Source organism: Rhinoraja longicauda, chromosome 2, assembly GCF_053455715.1.
Source record: "Rhinoraja longicauda isolate Sanriku21f chromosome 2, sRhiLon1.1, whole genome shotgun sequence".
Classification (NCBI taxonomy): domain Eukaryota; kingdom Metazoa; phylum Chordata; class Chondrichthyes; order Rajiformes; family Arhynchobatidae; genus Rhinoraja; species Rhinoraja longicauda.
The window spans coordinates 110520275-110541185 of NC_135954.1; the positions used below are offsets into that span (position 1 = coordinate 110520275).

The following is a 20911-nucleotide window of genomic DNA, read 5'->3' on the forward strand; positions in this document are numbered from 1 at the left end:
AACCCTGCTCAACCATGGAGGTCTTCCTTACTCTCATAATCCAAGCCCCTCGCAACCAAAGACCAGCGTTATTTTCTGTCTTTCCAGTCTGAAGAAGGGTCTCAACCCGAAACATCACCCATTCCTTCTCTCCAGAGATGCTGCCTGTCCCGCTGAGCTACTCCAGCACTGTGTGTCTATCTTTCCTAATGGTCTGCTGCAATGACATACCAACCTTCTTCCATTTCATGCGAGTTAATATCAGACAGGGGACCACCAGTGGTCATGGTGCTGGAATCTAGTCATCAACACCAACAATGGAACAACATTCAGAGGAAGTTTAAAACTGCAACTGAGGAAGGCAGAGCTCAAGGGGGTGAAGGGGGAGAACTGGCGACATGATAATATCTTTAATCGCTGGCCCATCACTAGTACCTGGGAGTTGAAGCCTGACCAGACATGAATTCACATGCAGATTTAACGCAGCAGGTAAACCATTAGTCCTCTGCACTGGTGTGAGCCAGGAGTAGGGTGGATTATTCCCTGGACAGAGTAAGTGCAATGAGTGCCCAGGATCAGCGGTGGAAGGGGATGTACTACAATGAACACCAGCAGCCAGTTACTAACACTTAATATGGAAGGCCCCAGTGCCAGCAGATTGCTCTGAACTGCAGATGGCTTGCCCTCATCTAGGGTTGCCAACTGTCCCGTATTATCCGTAACATCCCGTATTTTGGGCTAAGTTGGTTTGTCCCGGATGTGGCCGCCCTTGTCCCATATTAGGCCCAGGGGGCCTGTAGGCCCGGGGAGCGCTGTAGGCCCGGACACTGTAGGCCCGGACACTGCAGGCCCAGACACTGTAGGCCCGGACAGTGTAGGTCCGGACAGTGTAGGGCCGGAGGCCCGGGTTCCGCCTAACGGAGGTTGCATAGCCACCCGCCTCCCGGCCCAGGCAGCCGCCATTGGTGGAGCGGAAGCACGTGGCCGCTGGCTGGGTGAGGTCACGTGGGGCGGTGACGTCACCTTGCCCCTTATTTGGGAGTGAGATAGTTGGCAACCCTACCCTCATCGCACCCCTCTTCTGTAAAAAGGAATCCTGATTTTCCTTCAGTCCTTTCCTCAAAGCTTCACAGGGATGTTTCCACTGGTTCCTCAGGCCCTGGAAACCACAAGGTGTCCTTCCTACAACACGGAACTGGAATGCCTCCCCAGAGGGCAGGCCACAGAGGCAGAAATTACATCTTCTGGATCAGGAGTTAAAAAAACATTTGCTTTCTTAATTCGACCAAACAGTCAACAGTCTGAACCCCGGAACAAATGTTTGAAAAACAAAGTGCTTATTCCACTGTGCAATTTAAATTTCAGTTCATTAAATATATAAGTCTGGGATAAAAAGCTTGTCTCAGAAGTTATGCCCACAAATTTATTGTTGGATACAATAAACTTCCCTCAAACTGTTCCTTCAGACACTTCCAGAGCAGGGACAGCAGGTTAGATTACAAAGTGAAACTCTCTCTACACTGTTTTGTCAGCAACCACACAATCCTCCCCAGGGGCGGGGAGAGAATGGATTAGATAGATATGGTGCAAATAGGGTTGCCAACTTCCTCACTCCCAAATAAGGGACAAAGGGTGACGTCACAGCCCACGTCCCACGTGACCTCACCCAGCCAGCGGCCACGTGCGCTCGCTCCACCAATGGTGGCCGCCCGGGCCAGGAGGAGGGTTGCTAAGCAACCTCCTTTAGACAGCACCCGGGCCTACAGCACCGTCCGGGCCTAATACGGACCAAGGGCGGTCTTGGACGGGACAAACCAATTTAGCCCAAATTACGGGATGTCCCGGCTAATACGGGACAGTTGGCAACCCTAGGTGCAAAGCTCCCTCTACACTGTCATGTCTGTAAACCTTTCCCCTCCCTTCTCCTGGGGCAGGGACAGAAAAAGTTAAGACAGGGGAAAGGTTCCCTCCACACATGTTCTGTCACACATTCCCACAGCGGGGACAAGATAGTTGGATAGAGTTATGTATCTCCCTCTACTTTGCTCCTGCCACAGCAGCAGGTGCAGATTGAGTTAGGCACTGGCCTAGATGTGACTTCAGACTCTGAAATGGCACAGCAAACACCTCTGAGAAAATACAATTTCAAAACAACCGTAAGATGCACTCAGATGCACAGGCATCTGTTCAGAACAGGTGCAGGCATCCATCAGGCACTATGGGCCATCACCTGAAGTGCATACCCTCCCCTCATCTGCAACTTTAAGGCCCAACACATCCTGGAAGGCAAAGGCTGGCAACACCTCTGGGTGAATGAGGATAACATGGCAGAAGTCATACCTTGTAAGGAGCTGTCCTCTGCCTGCTTCATCTAGAGGTTTCCCACCATCTTGAGCTCGGAAGTGCAGAAATCTATTGATGACGCTCAGCTCCATTTGCAATGCTCCTGATAATGAGGCATTCTATGCCTAAAACTAGACAACATTTGAGAAAGAGGCCCCCAGCAAACACCAGGCAATGATCAACTCTACCAAGAGAGCATAACCCTTTTATCTTGACATTACCATTGTCGAGTTACCACCATAAGCAACTGGTAAACACCTTCACCCAGAAAGTGGACCAGCCACATATGCACTGCAGCCAAACAAACAGGAAAGTGGCTGGATATACTCAGAGTGACTTCGCTCCACCTCTCCTAAGTTTTATTACCTACAAGGGAAAAATTAGGATTGTGGTGGAATTCTTTCCATGCCTGGATGAGTGCAGCTGCGACACCCCCCAGGAAGATCAACATATCTGTAAAGTTGTACCCACCTGATTGGCATCCCTCCACCAATTCAAACATTCAACTCTCCACCTTCTGGATGAACTGCAACAATTTCTAAAGCTTCTTTGACAACAACCCCGACTAACCAGAAGGTTGTCGTATCAGATGCGGAAATACCAAGATCTTCTTCCAGGCCAACGTCACCTGCATAAAGGCTCTACTTAAGCTGAGCCAGCTGCAATGGGAGCACCACACTGCCCACCTGACACCAAACTCTCAAAACAGGCACTCTGAGCGCTCTCATACAAAAGATTTGCTAGGCAGAAAACACTTCAAAGATTGTTTTCCAAACTTTCTTAGAAAAAATCACTGTCGTCAGTGATTTATTCTTGGCCTGGGACTGATCCACTCGAAATCAAAAGTCTAGTTTTGGCGAATATATCACGGTTCCTTCATTGTGGTGGATTAAAATCCTGGAATTTGGTGTAACAGCTGTACAATGAGGCTGCTCTCAAGATTAATTAGGGACCAACATTACATCCTGACATTGTTTCCCTTTTCACCACTGAGGGCATTGCTGTCAATCACTGGTCATTCAGCTCAAATTCCAATGAAATAACTCCCAACAACTCCCCAGATGTTTGCTGCCTTTCTGCCACAAGACCACTGGCTCTGTGGCACGCAGGTATCCATAACCCCTTTGCACTCTTACCCCACACACCAAAAGTCCCTCAAATATTTAATGTGCCCTTCTTGTTGGCATCCCCACCCAACCAGGACTCTTTGACAACCCGTTAAGACGAAAAAGGGACTCCAATTTCAAGCTGCTTTTGTCCTCACCCTTCTCATACTCCAGCTCCTTCCCCAACACTGGTCTCTTTTGGACAGTTTCACATATTTTAGATTTCATTCAATAGTAGGCTTTACCTCTGGGTCTATGACCTTATATTAAATAGTGACAACCTGGAAAATAACACAAAGTTGTGAAAACCTGAGCTCCAGCCTGAGATGAAACAAAATGATCATACATGCTACCAGACTGCCATGAAAGGCCAAGTAGGTTCACCACTGCGTCTTCCAGACTGAGATCCATGCCTCACTGCAATCTCAGGACAACAAATGGACCACCCCTGAAGCATTCAGAAGTCAGGAAAAGCAGCAGGTGGATGAAAGAGAAAGAGTTGTAGACAATACATAAATACAGCTTTGGCATTCTACGTGTACTATTAGGACACTTTTGGCTATGAGAACAGCATTTACAACATGAGCTCTTTCGAAGGAGCACTTCATTTCTTTGCTAAACCGCTCATGGTTTCATGTTGTTAGGACCAAAGGGTGACATCAGGGTTGAGGAAGGGCGCAAACCCTCAGCATCCAAAGCCTTTCTTGACTGATTCCTTGTCAACTGAACCGCGTACAGTTAAATTCTAACTGGGACCGACATATGGTGAAAGAATGGGTCGACTAGGCTTGTATTCACTGGAATTTAGAAGGATGAGAGGGGATCTTATTGAAACATATACAATTCTTAAGGGATTGGACAGGCTAGATGCAGGAAACATGTTCCCGATGTTGGGGGGAGTCCAGAACCAGGCGTCACAGTGTAAGAATAAGGGGTAGGCCAGTTAGGACTGAGATGAGAAAAACATTTTCACCCAGAGTTGTGAATCTGTGGAATTCTCTGCCACAGAAGGCAGTGGATGTTTTCATGAGAGTTAGATATAGCTCTTAGGGCTAACAGAATCAAAGGATATGGGGAGAAAGCAGGAACGGGGTACTGATTTTGGATGATCAGCCACGATCATATTGAATGGCGGAGCTGGCTTGAACGGCCGAATGGCCTACTCCTGTACCTATTTTCTATGTACGCACTTCAACCAGCAATGGAAGCTCAGTGCAGTAGCAAGGGACAGAGCACTCTTGTATCTAGCCTTTCACATTGCCCCAAAAGTTCTGGCAGCCTATAGACAAGTTGGCTAATGCAGCTGATGTTTAGCAGACAAATCTATTGGTAGAGCAAGCAAACTAATACCAGGATCTTCTTCCAGGCCAAGTCACCTGCATAAAGGCTCTACTTAAGCTGAGCCAGCTGCAATGGGAGCACCACACTGCCCACACTGACACCAAACTCTCAAAACAGGCACTCTGAGCGCTCTCATACAAAAGATTTGCAAGGCAGAAAACACTTCAAGGATTGTTTTCCAAACTTTCTTAGAAAAAGAAAATATAGTGTCTTCACTGATTTATTCTTGGCCTGGGACTGAACAAAGGAGCAACTGGAGGGCACTGAATACTTCAAGTATCTTCAATGGAGGACGACCAAAAACAGAGGAAGTGCAAAACCTCCCTGAAACTCACCCATCCTGTCGAGCTTCTTCTGGCCCACGGTGGCAAAGTCTGGAGTAGAAGCATGCCACCCTCAATCTCGAGGGAATGGCCAAACTTGGCTGCCAATTGCTCAACGTTAGCTCCATCAAACCCGGCAACAAAGGATCAATCATCTGTTTTAATGATAGCTAGGGGCAGGGGAAATTTCAGCCAGGATATTTACAAGAAAGGTTCTTTGTCAAATGCCTCTTATGCTCCTCTGCAGCTACCTAAGCAGGGCCAGCAGCTTATCTGAAAGATTACACTCCCTTCCAATTGCTGGGGGGGGGGGATATCAGATGAGAGTGTGCTTTCTAATTGTAAGCACCAAGATCTAATAAAAAGCATTTAAAATACTGGTAGACACACCCCTTCACTCCCTTGAACTAACCTAGTGCTGGAAAGAACATCAAGTTGGGTTCAAAGATTGACACAAAATGCTGGAGTAACTCAGCGGGACAGGCAGCATCTCTGGAGAGAAGGAATGGGTGACGTTTCAGGCCGAGACCCTTCTTCAGACTGATGTCAGGGGAGTGGGCGGGACAAAGATAGAATGTAGGCAGAGACAGGAAGACTAGTGGGAGAACTGGGAAGGGAGGGGGGATAGAGAGGGAAAGCAGGGACTATCTGAAGTTAGAGAAGTCAATATTCATACCGCAGGGGTGTAAACTACCCAAGCGAAATATGAGGTGCCGTTCCTCCAATTTGCACTGGGCCTCACTCTGACAATGGAGGAGGCCCAGGACAGAAAGGTCAGATTGGGAATGGGAGGGGGAGTTGAAGTGCTGAGCCACCGGGAAATCCGACTACATCCTATCTTTGTCCTGCCATCAGTCTGAAGAAGTCTCGACCTGAAACGTCACCCATTCCTTCTCTCCAGAGATGCTGCCTGACCCGCTGAGTTACTCCAGCATTTTGTATCTACCTTCGATTTAAACCAGCATCTGCAGTTTTCTTTCCTACCATCAAGTTGAGTTCAGTAGGTTGAGTTATCTCCACTGTGGTGGAGTTTGTGCATGTGTTTGAGAGTGAGAAATGGAGATGTGCATAGGTTAACAAGTCATGATTACAGATTCCCACAGCCTCCCCATTCCAATTTCTGATTCTTCACAAAACCCTTTTACAAGCTTCCAAAATATAATGTATATAAAAAAATAAACCACCTTTCTACCACGGCATCACAGGCTTCAGTACAAGCTGGAATATTAACTTGTCTTTTTTAAAAACTTTTTTTTTAATAATATATGAATCAAAAATACATCTTCAGTAATCAGCAACTGGATTAACGTGTAAATATACAAAAAAAAAACAAAGACCATGGAGGCAAGGTGGAGGAAGGGTTTTGGGAGGGAAGGGGTGGAGAGGAGGGGCAGCACAGAAGTAAATTAAACAAGGTATCAAGAATTATTCTCCCCTCACACAGGATGAAAATCAGAGCGGTTTTGTAATCTTCTCAGACAGAACCCGGAGCTGTTACGATAGAGGTGTAACTGCTCTCCGTCTCCCAAGGGGAGGGTGGTGCATGGGGTGGGCTGGCAGGTGGGAGGTGTTGAGGAACAAGACTATAGCAATCAATCATCTTGCCCTTCCCACAGGTAACAGGAGGAGGAACCCTATGATACTCTCTGTCACAGTAGCTGGGCTGTTCCTGCCACGAGAATTTCAGGTTAGTAACACAAACTGGTCGTCAAAATTAAATATTGAAAGATACTGTTTCACTCTTTTGTACTGCATCCTTTCCTGCGGCAGAAAGCGGTGGCCCGAACGAGCATGTTTGGGGAGGAGGATGAGGAGGACGGACGGGGGTGGGGTGGGAGAGAGGGTTGCTCCTATGGTTAGGAGATGTAAGGATCCTTTGTGTGTGTCAGGTTGGTGCTTGATGTGAGGGAGAGTGGGTCGTTGTCGGAGAGCTCCGGGCTCAGGCTCTCATCCGGCGGGAAGAACGGAGAATCTCCGGCGTCGAATAAGACGGGGAGGTCTCCTGCGTCGTTGGAGTTGGTGTCCAGCAGCAGCAGAGGGGGCGCACTGTACTGCACAACCTGTTTGCCTGCACAAAAGAGGGAGCACAAAACACCAGTTACTGCACAGCGCAGACAGACACAGATGGTCAACAGATGAAGGGGGACGGGGAAGATTGGGAATGAATGGCTTCTGAAAACAAGCACTGCAAGCAACTACGGATAGTGACGTTCTCAGGCACTCCACGGCAAGACAACCAAGGCAGCCTCCTCTCATAAATATGACGCAAAGTGCTGGAATAACTCAGCTGGTCAGGCAGCATCTGTTGTTCTCCAGAGATGTTGCCTGACCCGCTGAGTTTCTCCAGCACTTTATGTGTTTTTTTAATAAACCAGCATCTACAGTTCCTTATTTTTAGCCTTCTCAGATGTTCATCTCTGGAGAAGTGAGGACATGAGGAAGAGCTTTGCCCTACCATCCTCCAACAAGCTTCCTCCAACAAACAAATGTGCGTTGGCCGTGACTTCTCTGAAGGGTCAGGTGCTCTAAAGGATTCAAAGTCATTGGAATTCCTTTACCCTCCTTTGCTCCACATCTTCAGCGTTGGTTACTCTGTTTCTGATGGTCTTAGTTGAGGGTGACCGGTTGATCAGGGCACTGGGAGAATTGTACTCCAGACAATGCTGTGCCAAGTGTTTTGGCCACATCAAGACCTGGCAGGATCCGCAAAGTAACCAAATCCTGACTGAGGTTGGATGGTCAAGTGTGGACTTTACTAACAGCAGCACCCATTGCATCAAGGTAACGTTTAGACTGAAGATAAAGCCAGCCTCAACCCTTTGATTATTGCTAGAATCTAAGTTAACAGACTGAGCCTTTCGTGCTGTTTTCTAGATCAGCTTGTGTTTTCCAAGGGCCCGTCAGGGTAGATGCTGAAATGGCAGAGAGTCCAAGTTTCCTCTCAGCACGGCTGGGGGGAGGGAGTAGGAGGGTGGATGCCAGGCATTTATGATTGAGGCAAGATGGTGGTGGGGTGCAGGGGAGCAGAATGGAATTTCTGCACCAGGAGGTTTCAAAAGGTTTGGAATGCACAACCCCATAGAATAGGGATTGGAGGGACTTGTGAGAGAGGGATAATGGATGGTGCATGGTGGAGTTGACTTGATATGCTTTATGAACTGCTCCTGATGTCTGCCCTGAGATCACTATTTCCATCCTCTTCTGTTGTAAAATACTAGCAGAGCACATAAAGAGCCCAGCAAGCAAGTGTTTATCATCCATTCAAATCCCGCACTGTACCTCCAAATCCCTGTTGTTCATCTTAGATTTGCCAGACAGACAGATTTTAAAATGGTCATAAGACACATGAGAAGAATTAGGCCACTCGGCCCATCGAGCCTTCTCCGCCATTCAAGCATGATTGATCTATTTTCCCGTTAACCCCATTCTCCTGCCTTCTCCCCGTGACTGTAGATGGGATATGTAAACAGAACGCACAAACCAGAAATGGATCATGCTCGGATTTGGACATGTAATTCAAATGGGTGCTGCCAGCGCTGCTGCATTATATTCCAGATTAGACTTTAAAATGAGACTTTGTTTGGTTTAGATAAACAAAAAAGCCCGTACAGTTATTCGTTCTTATAAAAACATGAATCCTAAGTAACAAAGTTTTAGAGCCAAATCGGTAATCCTGCATTGCAATAAAACAAAATTTCAATTGAAAAAAAAGGTGGGATTTTAATTCTTATCAATTTTAATTTCCTGCAGGTTCAGCAGGTGAAAACATCAAAGTTTAAGCGGTGGACTACTGATAGAGAAGTACAAAGTACCCATCAAGATCGATTCCACAATCAGTGCAAACAAAAAGCAGACGGACTGGTTACGATCTCAGCCTGGCTTTCTGGGAACTCGCCTTGTCCCTTATTTAAATACTAACTTGTTTAGACTTTCAGTGGATGTTTAAATCTGATGCTGCAGAGTTCTTTGGGAAGAAAACGGGCAAATAATGGGAAGTCTCGGCACCAGGCGAAAGAGAGCTCTGCCCGAGCCAGCTGCCTGCCACTTTTCCGGGGTTACGTCCATGCCTGGGAGGTTCCAGAGAGGGACTACGTGCTGTCCACCGGCACCCTGGGGGATTTCCAGGACCGCTGGGCACCACGGGAGCGGAATGCAACCTCAGTAAGGATTGTGAAATAGTTATTTAAGAATACTTGATTTACTTGTACTATGGTGGTGGGTTTTGCTTTGAATTATTTAGTATTGTAAATAGTATTGTAAATACTTGAATAAATATATTTTTTGGTTAAAAAAATAATAATGGGAAGTTGTACTTTCTGCTGACCCATAAGGTTTATCGGTCTTTACGTTACCTGTATCTGCCGTGTTTGACTGTGTCTCCAAACATTTCTGTTCCTGTGAGCCCAAAAGATCCTGCATCTGTCAAGGGGATTAGTAAAAAAAGATATGTGGGTAACATGGACTAAATTATTTTGTCAAATCCTTAGATACCTCTCCTTATTGTCGGAGCTCATGGTACTTTAAAAGGTACTTCAAAAGTTCATGTTCACAGACAATAGCAACAAGGCTGGGGTAGGTCTACTCTCTTCGATGTGAAGTTACACTGAGGGCACCAATCCCCAACAAGACGCTGATGTTTGTGACTTCTTGGTGCTGCATTATGTGGTCACTTTGTGTCCTGATTGTCTTGGGCTGTTGGGACTGCCGTTGAGTGCAATCTAGGAACATGTCTTTGAAGCACCAATGTCCAGGTTCGAGATGAAAACAGTAAGCACAGTGCTTGGATGGTGGGGAGCACATAGGTTATGTTGCATGGAAACAAGCAGATGCCCCATCTAAGCTCGTCCCATTTGCCCGTGCCTGGCCCATTACAAATTGCTCATTCCGCACAAATTGTTGGACCTGCAGGCTGTCAAGTCCCTGGATCTTATGGACCTTAGAGTTACAGACAGAGTGTTACAGTTTGGGGAAAAAAGCCCTTCACCTGCCAAGTGTACACTGACTAAGCACCCGGTTTATGCTAATCTTACACAAATCCAATCATATTTTATTATAGAACATAGAACAGTACAGCACAGGAATAGGCTCTTTGGCCCACAATGACTGTGCCAAACATAATGCCAAATTAATCCAATCTATCCATATCCCTCCAATCCCTGCCTGTTCATCTGCCTGTCTAAATGCCTCTTTAGCATCATTATGGTATCTTCTTCCATCAACTCCCCACTGTCACCTACCATCCTGTGTAAAATAAATTTGCCCTGCACAAAGGAGTTAACATCCTCTCTCTGTGCCTTAAAAGCGAAGCCCTCTAGTCTTTGATATTTCCATCTGGGAAAATGGATCAGACTGCCGGCCCTATCCGTGTTTCACTTAATTTTATTAATTTTATCAGATCTTCCCTCAGCTTCTCCCAAACATCCCCCAAATTCTACTGCTCACCATTTACTAGAAGTGATATATTGGGAAATGCAGGGGAGTTGAAGAAATCCTGCCCTGACGCCACTTGAGGATTGAACCCAGGTCCATGGAGATCCATTGAGGCAGCAGCTCATCTGGGACCCCTCAGGAATCAAAGCGGTCAATTCTGTGTGGAGCCACAGGAGATGGGCAAGGTCCTCAATGAGTATTTCTCCTCTGTATTTACCGAGCAGAAAGACAGGAGGACGGAGGAACTTGGGACAGTCAATGAAGTGTCTTGAGAGCAGTCAGTGTTATGGTCGAAGAGGTGCTGAAGGTACTGTCATGTATGAAGGTAGACAACTCTCCAGGGCCTGATCAGATATATCCAAGGACATTGTGGGAAACTAGAGGAAATTGCGGAAGCCTAGTGTAGAGTTACGAGTCGTCTTTAAATTCAGGAGAGATTTAGATTTAGAGATACAGCGCAGAAACAGGCCCTTCGGTCCACCGGGTCCGCGCCGCCCAGCGATCCCTGCACACTAACACTATCCTACACCCACTAGGGACAATTTTTACATTTGCCCAGCCAATGAACCTACATACCCGTACGTCTTTGGAGTGTGGGAGGAAACCGAAGATCTCGGAGAAAACCCACGCAGGTCACGGGGAGAACGTACAAACTCCATACAGACGGCGCCCGTAGTCAGGATCGAACCTGAGTCTCCGGCGCTGCATTCGCTGTAAGGCAGCAACTCTACCGCTGCGCCACCGTGCCGCCAATATTAGAGGTGCCGGAAGACTGGAGGGAGGCAAATGTTGTGCCTCAATTCAAGAAGGGGTGCAGGGAAAATGCTGGGAACTATAGGCCATTGAGCGTAACATCTGTAGTTAGATAGTTACTAGAGAGTATTCTGAGGGATAGGAAATACAGGCATTTAGACAGACAAGGAGTGATTAGGGACAGTTAGCATGGTTTTGTAGCATGGTCGTGTCTCACAAATCTGATTGAGTTTTTTGAAGATGTGACCAAGAAGGTCAATGAAAGCAGGGTTGTTAATGTTGTATACATGGACTTCAGCAAAGCATTTGACAAGGTTCTGCAAGGTAGGCAGCTCTGGAAGGTTAGATCACATGGGATCCAAGGAGAGATAGCTCAATGGATAGAAAATTGGCTTCGTAGGAGGAAGCAGAGGGTGATGGTGGAAGGTTGCTTCTCGAACTGGAGGCTTGTGATGTGCCTCATAGTTCGAATGGTGGGCAATATTAGCAAGTTTGCAGATGATACAATAAAGGGTGGTTTTGTAGATAGTGAAGATGGATGTGCAAAATTGCAGAGTCTCTTGCCGAGAGGTGAATTGAGGACCATTGGTTTAAGGTGAAGGGGAAAAGATTTAATAGGAATCTGAGGGATAACTTTTTCACACAAAGGGTGGTGGGTGTATGGAACAAGCTACCAGAGGAGGTAGTTGAGGCTGGGACTATCCCAACGTTTAAGAAACAGTTAGACAGGTACATAGATAGGGCAGGTTTGGAGGGATATGGATCAAACGTGGGCAGGTGGGACTAGTGTAGCTGAGACATGTTGGCTGGTGTGGGCAAGTTGGGCCAGCCAAAGGGCTTGTTTCCACACTGTATCACTCTCTGACTCTATCTGGCTGCACCACCTTTAAACCTAATCTTAGGATCTTGCTGCTTGTCATGTGTTTCTTTTAGTTTTCCAAAATGTCTTAAGATTCAGGGAAGATTCCATTATATAGGACAATAGCTTATTTTCACAATTATTTAAAGTAGTAAGCAGTTAGCTTTACATCTTGTCACAGGGAAGAATGACAAATTATTATTACAGATGTTAGAGCAGGCCACTTTAAGGATTTCATCTTAATCAACATGGGTTTTGTTGAGTAACTTGGAAAATTAGGTTTGAAGAAATCTCATGTACTGTGAATAAAGAGAAAACTGTGGATGCACTAAGATTTCCAGAATACATCAAACGCTATTGCAAAAAAATAAAAGCTCATGATATATTGGACATATTGGAACGGATAGGAGATTGGACAGCTAACAGACACGTTAGAGGCAGGAAACATGTTCCCAAAATTGGGGGAGTCCAGAACCAAGGGCCACAGTTTAAGAATAAGGGGTAGGCCATTTAGAACGGAGATGAGAAAAAAAAAATTCAGTCAGAGAGTTGTGAATCTGTGGAATTCTCTGCCTCAGAAGGCAGTGGAGGCCAATTCTCTGAATGCATTCAAGAGAGAGCTAGATAGAGCTCTTAAGGATAGCGGAATCAGGGTGTATGGGGAGAAGGCAGGAACGGGGTACTGATTGAGAATGATCAGCCATGATCACATTGAATGGCGGTGCTGGCTCGAAGGGCCGAATGGCCTACTCCTGCACCTATTGTCTATAAACTAAATATGTGCAAAAGCTGGAGGAACTCAGTGAGTCGAGCAGCATCTGTGGAGGCATAACCTCCTGTGGAGGTTGACATTTCAGTTTGAAACCCTGCGTTAGTTCCTCCAGCTCCAGACCCCAGCATCTACAGTCTCTCGTGTCTCTCAAGCAATAAACATTAACGGATCTTTTTCCGGATGTAACGCGGTGTGCATAGCGATGGGTGTGCAGGGCCTCACCTTTTTACAATTTACACGTGATTTGGACGGAGACACTGAAAACATGGCTGCTAAAGTTGCTGATGTCACAAAGATTGGTAGGGAAATATTTTGCGCAGGATCGGATAGGTTAAGTGAGTAGGAAAAGATCTGGCAAGTGGGTCATAAAATGGGAAAATAAGAAACTGTCTTTTTGGCCAAGAAAAAATAAAACCAAGTTTCTAATTGGTGAGAGATTGTCGAACTCTGAGATGCACAGGGATCTGGATGTCCCGGACTATTATTTGCAAAAGACCAGTATGTTGTTATAGCATGTAACTGGGGAAAGCTATGGAAGAATTATTGTTTATTGCTGGGGGATGGGAACTCAAAGATAGGGAGTTAATGGTTCAGTTGTATGGGGCATTTCTGAGACCATTGGCCTCCAGTTCAGAGTAGGTTTACTGGATCACTGCTTTGAACATGTACGTGGCGGTGAGGCCTGTGTCAGCTGGGGTTTGGAAGAGTGCGAGGAGCCTAACTGAAGCATGCAAGATCCTGTGGCATCTAGGACTGGATGTGGAAAGGACGTGTCCTCTTGTTGGAGAATCAAGAACTACGATCGCAAAAATATGGTAGGAAACTTCTCTCTCAGGGGCTTGTGCGTCCTTGGAACACTGTTTAAGGCAAAAATTGAGAGATTCTTGGTAAGCTGTGGTAAGATTCTTGGTAAGTTTAACCTAAACTGACAGTGGAGCCCACATTCATCCAATGTAAGTAATTAAACAAACAAACAAACACACACACACAGAGGCAAACATTAAGCAGCGAGGTTCTAATGAAGGTTGGAACCCGCCATCCCACACTACAGTGCAGCCTACTCCCCCTCTTTATTTCAGCACAAAGCGAACCAAACTGCTGGTTACTTACTGCAGCAAGGTTACCTTCCACATCTGGCAAATTCAGATCGACAGCAGACAGTGACGGGCTGAACAGCTGCAGACAGGAGACCAATAGGTAAGGGATTTATATAGTGCCATCAAGTCAATGAAAACGAATAATTAATTCCTAATTTGACTTTCTTTTTAAAAAAAGACATAGAATATGGGGATTGCTGGCAATAAAAGCATTTTTTTGTCCATCGCTAATCACACTCGTGAAGGACTCGCTGCAGTCCTTCATGTTGGAGGACTGGTGAAGGTGCTTGTGGGGTAGGGAGAGCGGTAGTCCATTAACCACAGAATGTAGTCGTTAGCTTCCAATTGACACAATATTTATTGGAATCCTAGAGAATCTGTAGTTAATGAACGATAAAATATACTTTTATAATCAGTGGTCCCAATAGCAACAATGAGAGAAATTATTAATGTATTAATAACTATGTAATGAGTTACTGTGGCACCTTCAGTCTAATCAGAGAAAACATTTTTAAAATAATCAGTTTGTTCAGCTAAATAATCAGATCAGTGAAATTCTGTTTATCCTTGAGTTACATTTGAACGTTGACATAACCTTGCGGCATGGAATTGTGCAAACTATCTGTCATGAAGAGCAAAACAAGAAGTGGTAGGATTCCCAAGGTTCTGGTCATCTTGTATCCTGAACTGAGAACTGTGACATATTTAAAAGATTCTAATCATTGGATATTAGGTGGTTGAAAGCACAAGTATACCACTGTTGAGTAGAAGCACAAGAATACTACTGTTGTCCCCTTGTTCAAATATTACAGTAGGGACAAGCCTGGATTGCAGGCTGGTGAGACTTACATCAGTAGGAGGTAAGGTGCTGGAGCAGATACTGAGGGACGGGATTCATGCCTGTTTGGAAAAGTAGGGACTGATTAGGAGTCAGTGTGGTTTTGTGCAGGGTGATGAGGTCTCACAAATCTGACTAAATTTTTTAAGGATGTAACCAAGGAGATTGATGAAGACAAGGGGGTAGATGTTGTCAATAAGGCCTTTAGTCAGGCTTATGACTAGGTCCTGCACAGTACAGATGCTCCCCGACGTACGATGCTTCGACTTGTGATATTTTGACCTTGCGATGGTGCAAACGGCAGCGGCCCGTAGTGAGCCGCCGCTCGCTTCCGGCCACGTGATCAGGTGTATTAGATGCATTTCGACGTACGATATTTTCGGTTTACTATGGGTTTCTTGGAACGTAACACCATCATAAGTTGAAGAGCACCTGTAGACTGGCTTAGAAGGCGAAAGCGCAAGGCATTTGAAGCATGTTGGTGAACTGGATTAAAATTGGCTGGGAGATAGAGGCAGAAGGTGTTCCTGAGTGGAAATCTGTATCAGTCGTGTGTCACATAGGAGTAATTAAGATGTGAATGTAGGGGCAGTAAGCTTGCAATTGACACAAAATTTATTGGAATTGTAGAGAGCGAAGAAGACTGTCTAAGGATACAGCGGGACATAGATCAGCTGGAAAGTTTGGTGGAGCAGTGGCAGATGGGATTTAACCGTAAGGTGATGCACTTTGGGTAGTCAGTGTCTGGGAGGATATATAGAGTAAATGGCAAGGCTCTTGGGAGCACGATGTACAAGGAAACATTTGGCTGCAAGTTCATAGTTTCAACACAGATGGACAGGGTAGTGAAGAAGGCATTGGCATGCTTGCCTTTACAGTTTGAGGCAATGAGTACAAGAGTTAGGATATCATGTTGCAGTTGTACAAAACATTATTAGACTGCATTTTGCGTGATGTATATAGTTCTCGTCACCAGATTACAGGAGGTTTATGGTGGCAATGGTGAGAGTGCAGAAGAAATTAATGGGATGGTGCCTGTAATAGAGGGCTGTAGGTATAAAGAGAGATTGGAGAGGTTATAATTTATTCTCACTGGAACATAGGAGGCTGAAGATATTTTTATTCTATACCAAGTTTTTGGCATCACTCTCCTTACCTTGAGAGGATTAAGAACTTGGAATTATTTAATTAGGTGGGGGGATAGATAGGAAGGTGGAATCTTTTCTCCCAGGGCAGGGAGGTCTGGGTGGCCCCTGGAAACAGTCAGAGATATGAAGCGGTGAAGTAACATTAAAAACGGATGTCACTCTTTAGGTTTAAGGTGAGAGTGGAGAAATTTAAAGGAGATCTGAGGGGTTTGTTTTTCACACGGAGAGTGCTGAATATCGGGAACGTGCTGCCAGAGGAGGTGGTGGAGACAGATACAATGACAATGTTTGAAAAGTCCTTGGATAGGGACTTGGATAGGAAAGTTTCTGTGCTGCACGCATCAATTCCACTATAATATTACATTTTAATAGACCTCTGAAAGTTTGTTACTTGTTTCAAACACTTGATTGATTTTGTGAAATAGATGATCGGAGCTTGAAGCCACTGAGACAGAGGTGAACTGATGGGGTTGGAGAACAACAATGGACAATAGGTGCAGGAGTAGGCCATTCAGCCCTTCAAGCCAGCACTACCATTCAATGTGATCAAGGCTGATCACTCACAATTATTACCCCGTTCCTGCCCTCTCCCCATACCCCCTGACTCCGCTATCATTAAGAGCTCTAACTAGCTCTCTCTTGAAAGCATCCAGGGAATTGGCCTCCATTGCCTCCGAGACAGAGAATTCCACAGATTTACAACTCTCTGAGTGAAAATGTTTTTCCTCATCTCCCTTCTAAATGGCCTACCCCTTATTTTTAAACTGTGGCCCCTGGTTCTGGACTCCCCCAACATTAGGAACATGTTTCCTGCCTCTAGCGTGTCCAATCCCTTAATAATCTTATATGTTTCAATAAGATCCCCTCTCATCCGTCTAAATTCCAGTACAAACCTAGTCTTTCAACGTACGACAGTCCCACCATTCTGGGAATTAACCTAGTGAACCTACACTGCACTCCCTCAATAGCAAGAATGTCCTTCCCCAAATTTGGAGACCAAAACTGCACACAGTACTCCAGGTGCGGTCTCACTAGGGCCCTGTACAACAGCAGGAGGACCTCTTTGCTCCTATACTCAACTCCTCTTGTCATGAAGGCCAACATGCCATTAGCTTTCTTCACTGCCTGCTGTACCTGCATGCTAACTTAAGTAACTGATGAACAAGGACACCTAGATCTCTTTGTACTTCCCCATTTCCTAACTTGACACCATTCCGATAATAATCTGCCTTCCTGTTCTTACCACCAAAATGGATAACCTCACACTTATCCACATTAAACTGCATCGGCCATGCATCCGCCCACTCACACAACCTGTCCAAGTCACCCTGCATCCTCATAGCATCCTCCTCACAGTTCACACTGCCACCCAGCTTTGTGTCATCCACACATTTGCTAATGTTACTTTTAATCCCTTCATCTAAGTCATTAATGTATATTGTAAATAGCTATGGTCCCAGCACCGAGCCTTGCGGTACCCCTCTAGTCACTGCCTGCCATTCTGAAAGGGACCCGTTAATCCCTACTCTTTGTTTCCTGTCTGCCAACCAATTTTTTATCCATGTCAGCACCCTACCCCCAATACCATGTGCTCTAATCTTGCCCACTAATTTCCTATGTGGGACCTTATCAAAGGCTTTCTGAAAGTCCAGGTACACTACATCCACTGGCTCCCCCTTGTCCATTTTCCTAGTTATATCCTCAAAAAATTCCAGAAGATTAGTCCAGCATGATTTCCCCTTCGTAAATCCATGCTGACTCGGAACGATCCTGTTACTGCTATCCAAATGTTCCACAATTTCTTCTTTTATAATTGACTCCAGCATCTTCCCCACCACTGATGTCAGGCTAACTGGTCTATAATTTCCAGTTTTATCTCTCCCTCTTTTCTTAAAAAGTAGGATAACATTAGCTTCCCTTCAATCCACGGGAAATGATTCTGAATCTATAGAACATTGGAAAATGATCACCAATGCGTCCACGATTTCTAGAGCCACTTCCTTAAGTACCCTGGGATGCAGACCATCAGGCCCTGGGGATTTATCAGCCTTCAGTCCCATCAGTCTACCCAACACCATTTCCTGCCTAATGTGAATATCCTTCAATTCCTCCGTTACCCGAGGACCTCTGTCCACTAGTACATCTGGGAGATTGTTTGTATCTTCCTTAGTGAAGACAGATCCAAAGTACCTGTTCAACTCGTCTGCCATTTCCTTGTTCCCCATAATAAATTCACCTGCTTCTGTCTTCAAGGGACCCACATTTGTCTTAACTATTTTTTTCCTCTTCACATACCTAAAGAAGCTTTTACTATCCTCCTTTATATTCTTGGCAAGCTTACCTTTGTACCTCATCTTTTCTCCCCGTATTGCCTTTTTAGTTATCTTCTGTTGCTCTTTAAGAGTCCCAATCCTCTGGCTTCCCACTCATCTTTGCTATATACTTCTCTTTTATTTTTAGATTGTCCCTGACTTCCCTTGTCAGCCACGGGTGCCTCTTAGTCCCCTTAGAATCTTTCTTCCTATTTGGAATGAACTGATCCTGCACCTTCTGTATTATTCCCAGAAATACCTGCCATTGTTGTTCCACCGTCTTCCCTGCTAGGGTCTCTTTCCAGTCAACTCTGGCCAGCTCCTCTCTCATGCCTCTATAGTCCCCCTTGCTCAACTGCAATATTGACACTTCCGATTTTCCCTTCTCCCTCTCAAATTGTAAATTAAAACTTATCATATTATGATCACTACCTCCTAATGGCTCTTTTACCTTGAGTTCCCTTATCAAATCCGGTTCATTACACAACACTAAATCCAGAATTGCCTTCTGCCTGGTAGGCTCCAGTACAATTTATTCACAAAATGCTGGAGTAACTCAGCAGGTCAGGCAGCATCTCCCGAGATGCTGCCTGACCTGCTGAGTTACTCCAGCATTTTGTGAATAAATCGATTTGTACCAGCATCTGCAGTTATTTTCTTAGGCTCCAGTACAAGCTGCTCTAAGAATCCATCTCGGAGGCACTCCACAAACTCCCTTTCTTGGGGTCCATTACCAAGCTGATTTTCCCAGTTTACCTGCATGTTGAAATCTCCCATAACCACTGTAGTATTAGCGTTGTGACATGCCAATTTTAACTTGCTTCAACTTGCACCAGGCTACTGTTTGGGGGCCTGTAGATAACTCCCATTAAGGTCTTTTTACCCGTATAATTCCTCAGTTCTGTCCATACTGATTCTACATCTCCTGATTCTATGTCAATAGACAATAGGCAATATACAATATACAATAGGTGCAGGAGTAGGCCATTCGGCCCTTCGAGCCGATTCAATGTGATCATGGCTGATCATTCCCAATCAGTACCCCGTTACTGCCTACTCCCCATACCCCCTGACTCCGCTATCCTTAAGAGCTCCATCTAGCTCTCTCTTGAAAGCACTCAGAGAATTGGCCTCCACCCCCTTCTGAGGCAGAGAATTCCACAGATTTACAACTCTCTGACTGAAAAAGTTTTTCCTTATCTCCGTTCTAAATGGCCTACCCCTTATTCTTAAACTGTGGCCCCTGGTTCTGGACTCCCCCAACATTGGGAACATGTTTCCTGTCTCTAACGTGTCCAACCCTTTAATAATCTTATATGTTTCAATAAGATCCCCTCTCATCCTTCTAAATTCCAGTGTATCCTCTCATCCTTCTAAATTCCAGTGTGTCACCCCTTGCAAGGGACTGAATATCATTCCTTACTAACAGAGCGACCCCACACCCTCTGCCCACCTGTCTGCCTTTTCAATAGGTCGTATACCCCTGAATATTCAGCTCCCAGCCCTAGTCCTCTTGCAGCCATGTCTCTGTGATTCCCACATCATACTTGCCAATGTCCAACTGAGCCACAAGCTCATCCACTTTATTTTTTATACTTTGCGCATTCAAATACAACACTTTAACTTCGGTATTCACCTCCCCTCTCACACCGATTCACCTCCCCTCTCACAGATTCAGTAAAACATTAACAAACCTCTTGGGGCGAGCAGCTAGTCTATGGAAGCAGTCTGGCTGCATTGCAGTAGGTGGTTTGAATTATGGATTCCATATTGCTGTAGCTAAACAGTTTACTGATTCGTGCTACCCAGAATAGGAAGACTTGGCAATTATCTAGGATATTATTTGGCCTTAGGATGCTGCTAAAGCATTTCAGAAAAGGTGCATGTATCCTGTGGAAAAGCTGGTACCAATTTCTGCCTGCATTGGTCTGGATTGTGGGCTGTAGTCTCCGGATTGACAACTGAGTCTGGCAACTGAGTCCCAGCTGGAGATGGATGGAGGTGGTGGTGCTGGATGGCTGTGGTTTGTGGAAGGAAATGCTTCCAGCGGTGGTCGATGTAAGGGACTCAGTCAGGGAATGCTACTCCCCCCCTCACCCCAGCTCTATCTGGAGACAACAAAAACAAACTTACATCTAAAAGCGTGCTGGATTCCATGCTGAAAGACTGCCCCAACAGCAGGTTCTGTAGGTTATCCAGACTGGAATCAATTCGATCCAAGTGACTGTAGAGATCATTTCTATACATGTAAAGAAACAAACGCAATTCTTTCATTTAAAAGTCAACAATTTTAATCTTTACTATGTTTACTGCATCACTCTCCTCAGAAGGATTCCAAGAAGCAAAAATAAAACAAGATGTGGGTTGAAATATAAAGTAGCAGCCCCATCCACCTAATTACACCATTGTGCAAGGGATTGGTAATGGCCACACTATATCCCAGGCTCCAAATATCCTTCCTCCCTCGGACTGTTCCTTCCTTATCCAGGCAGGAGTCTGTTTCAGTTTGGATATTGAACAACCTTTGGCAGAGCAACTCATGGCAGCAATCAACTGTACATTCTGAAGAAGGGTCCCCACCCAAACCATCACTTATCCATGTTCTCCAGA

The 20911-nt window shown here is 45.4% G+C and overlaps 1 protein-coding gene across 3 annotated transcripts in view; it reads right to left on the reverse strand.

Annotated features, from left to right (window-relative positions):
- Positions 1-6379: 6379 nt before the first annotated feature.
- hsf1 (heat shock transcription factor 1) overlaps positions 6380-20911 on the reverse strand; it is an 83217-nt gene continuing 68685 nt past the window's right edge. For all 3 annotated transcript variants that reach the window (XM_078429693.1, XM_078429702.1, XM_078429689.1), the window contains 4 exons: positions 20435-20540; positions 14017-14082; positions 9445-9511; positions 6380-7160 (listed from right to left, as the gene is read on the reverse strand). In XM_078429693.1, the coding sequence (XP_078285819.1) occupies positions 6949-7160; positions 9445-9511; positions 14017-14082; positions 20435-20540 (451 nt within the window). In that variant the 3' untranslated portion in view covers positions 6380-6948. The remainder of the gene's footprint in view (positions 7161-9444; positions 9512-14016; positions 14083-20434; positions 20541-20911) is intronic.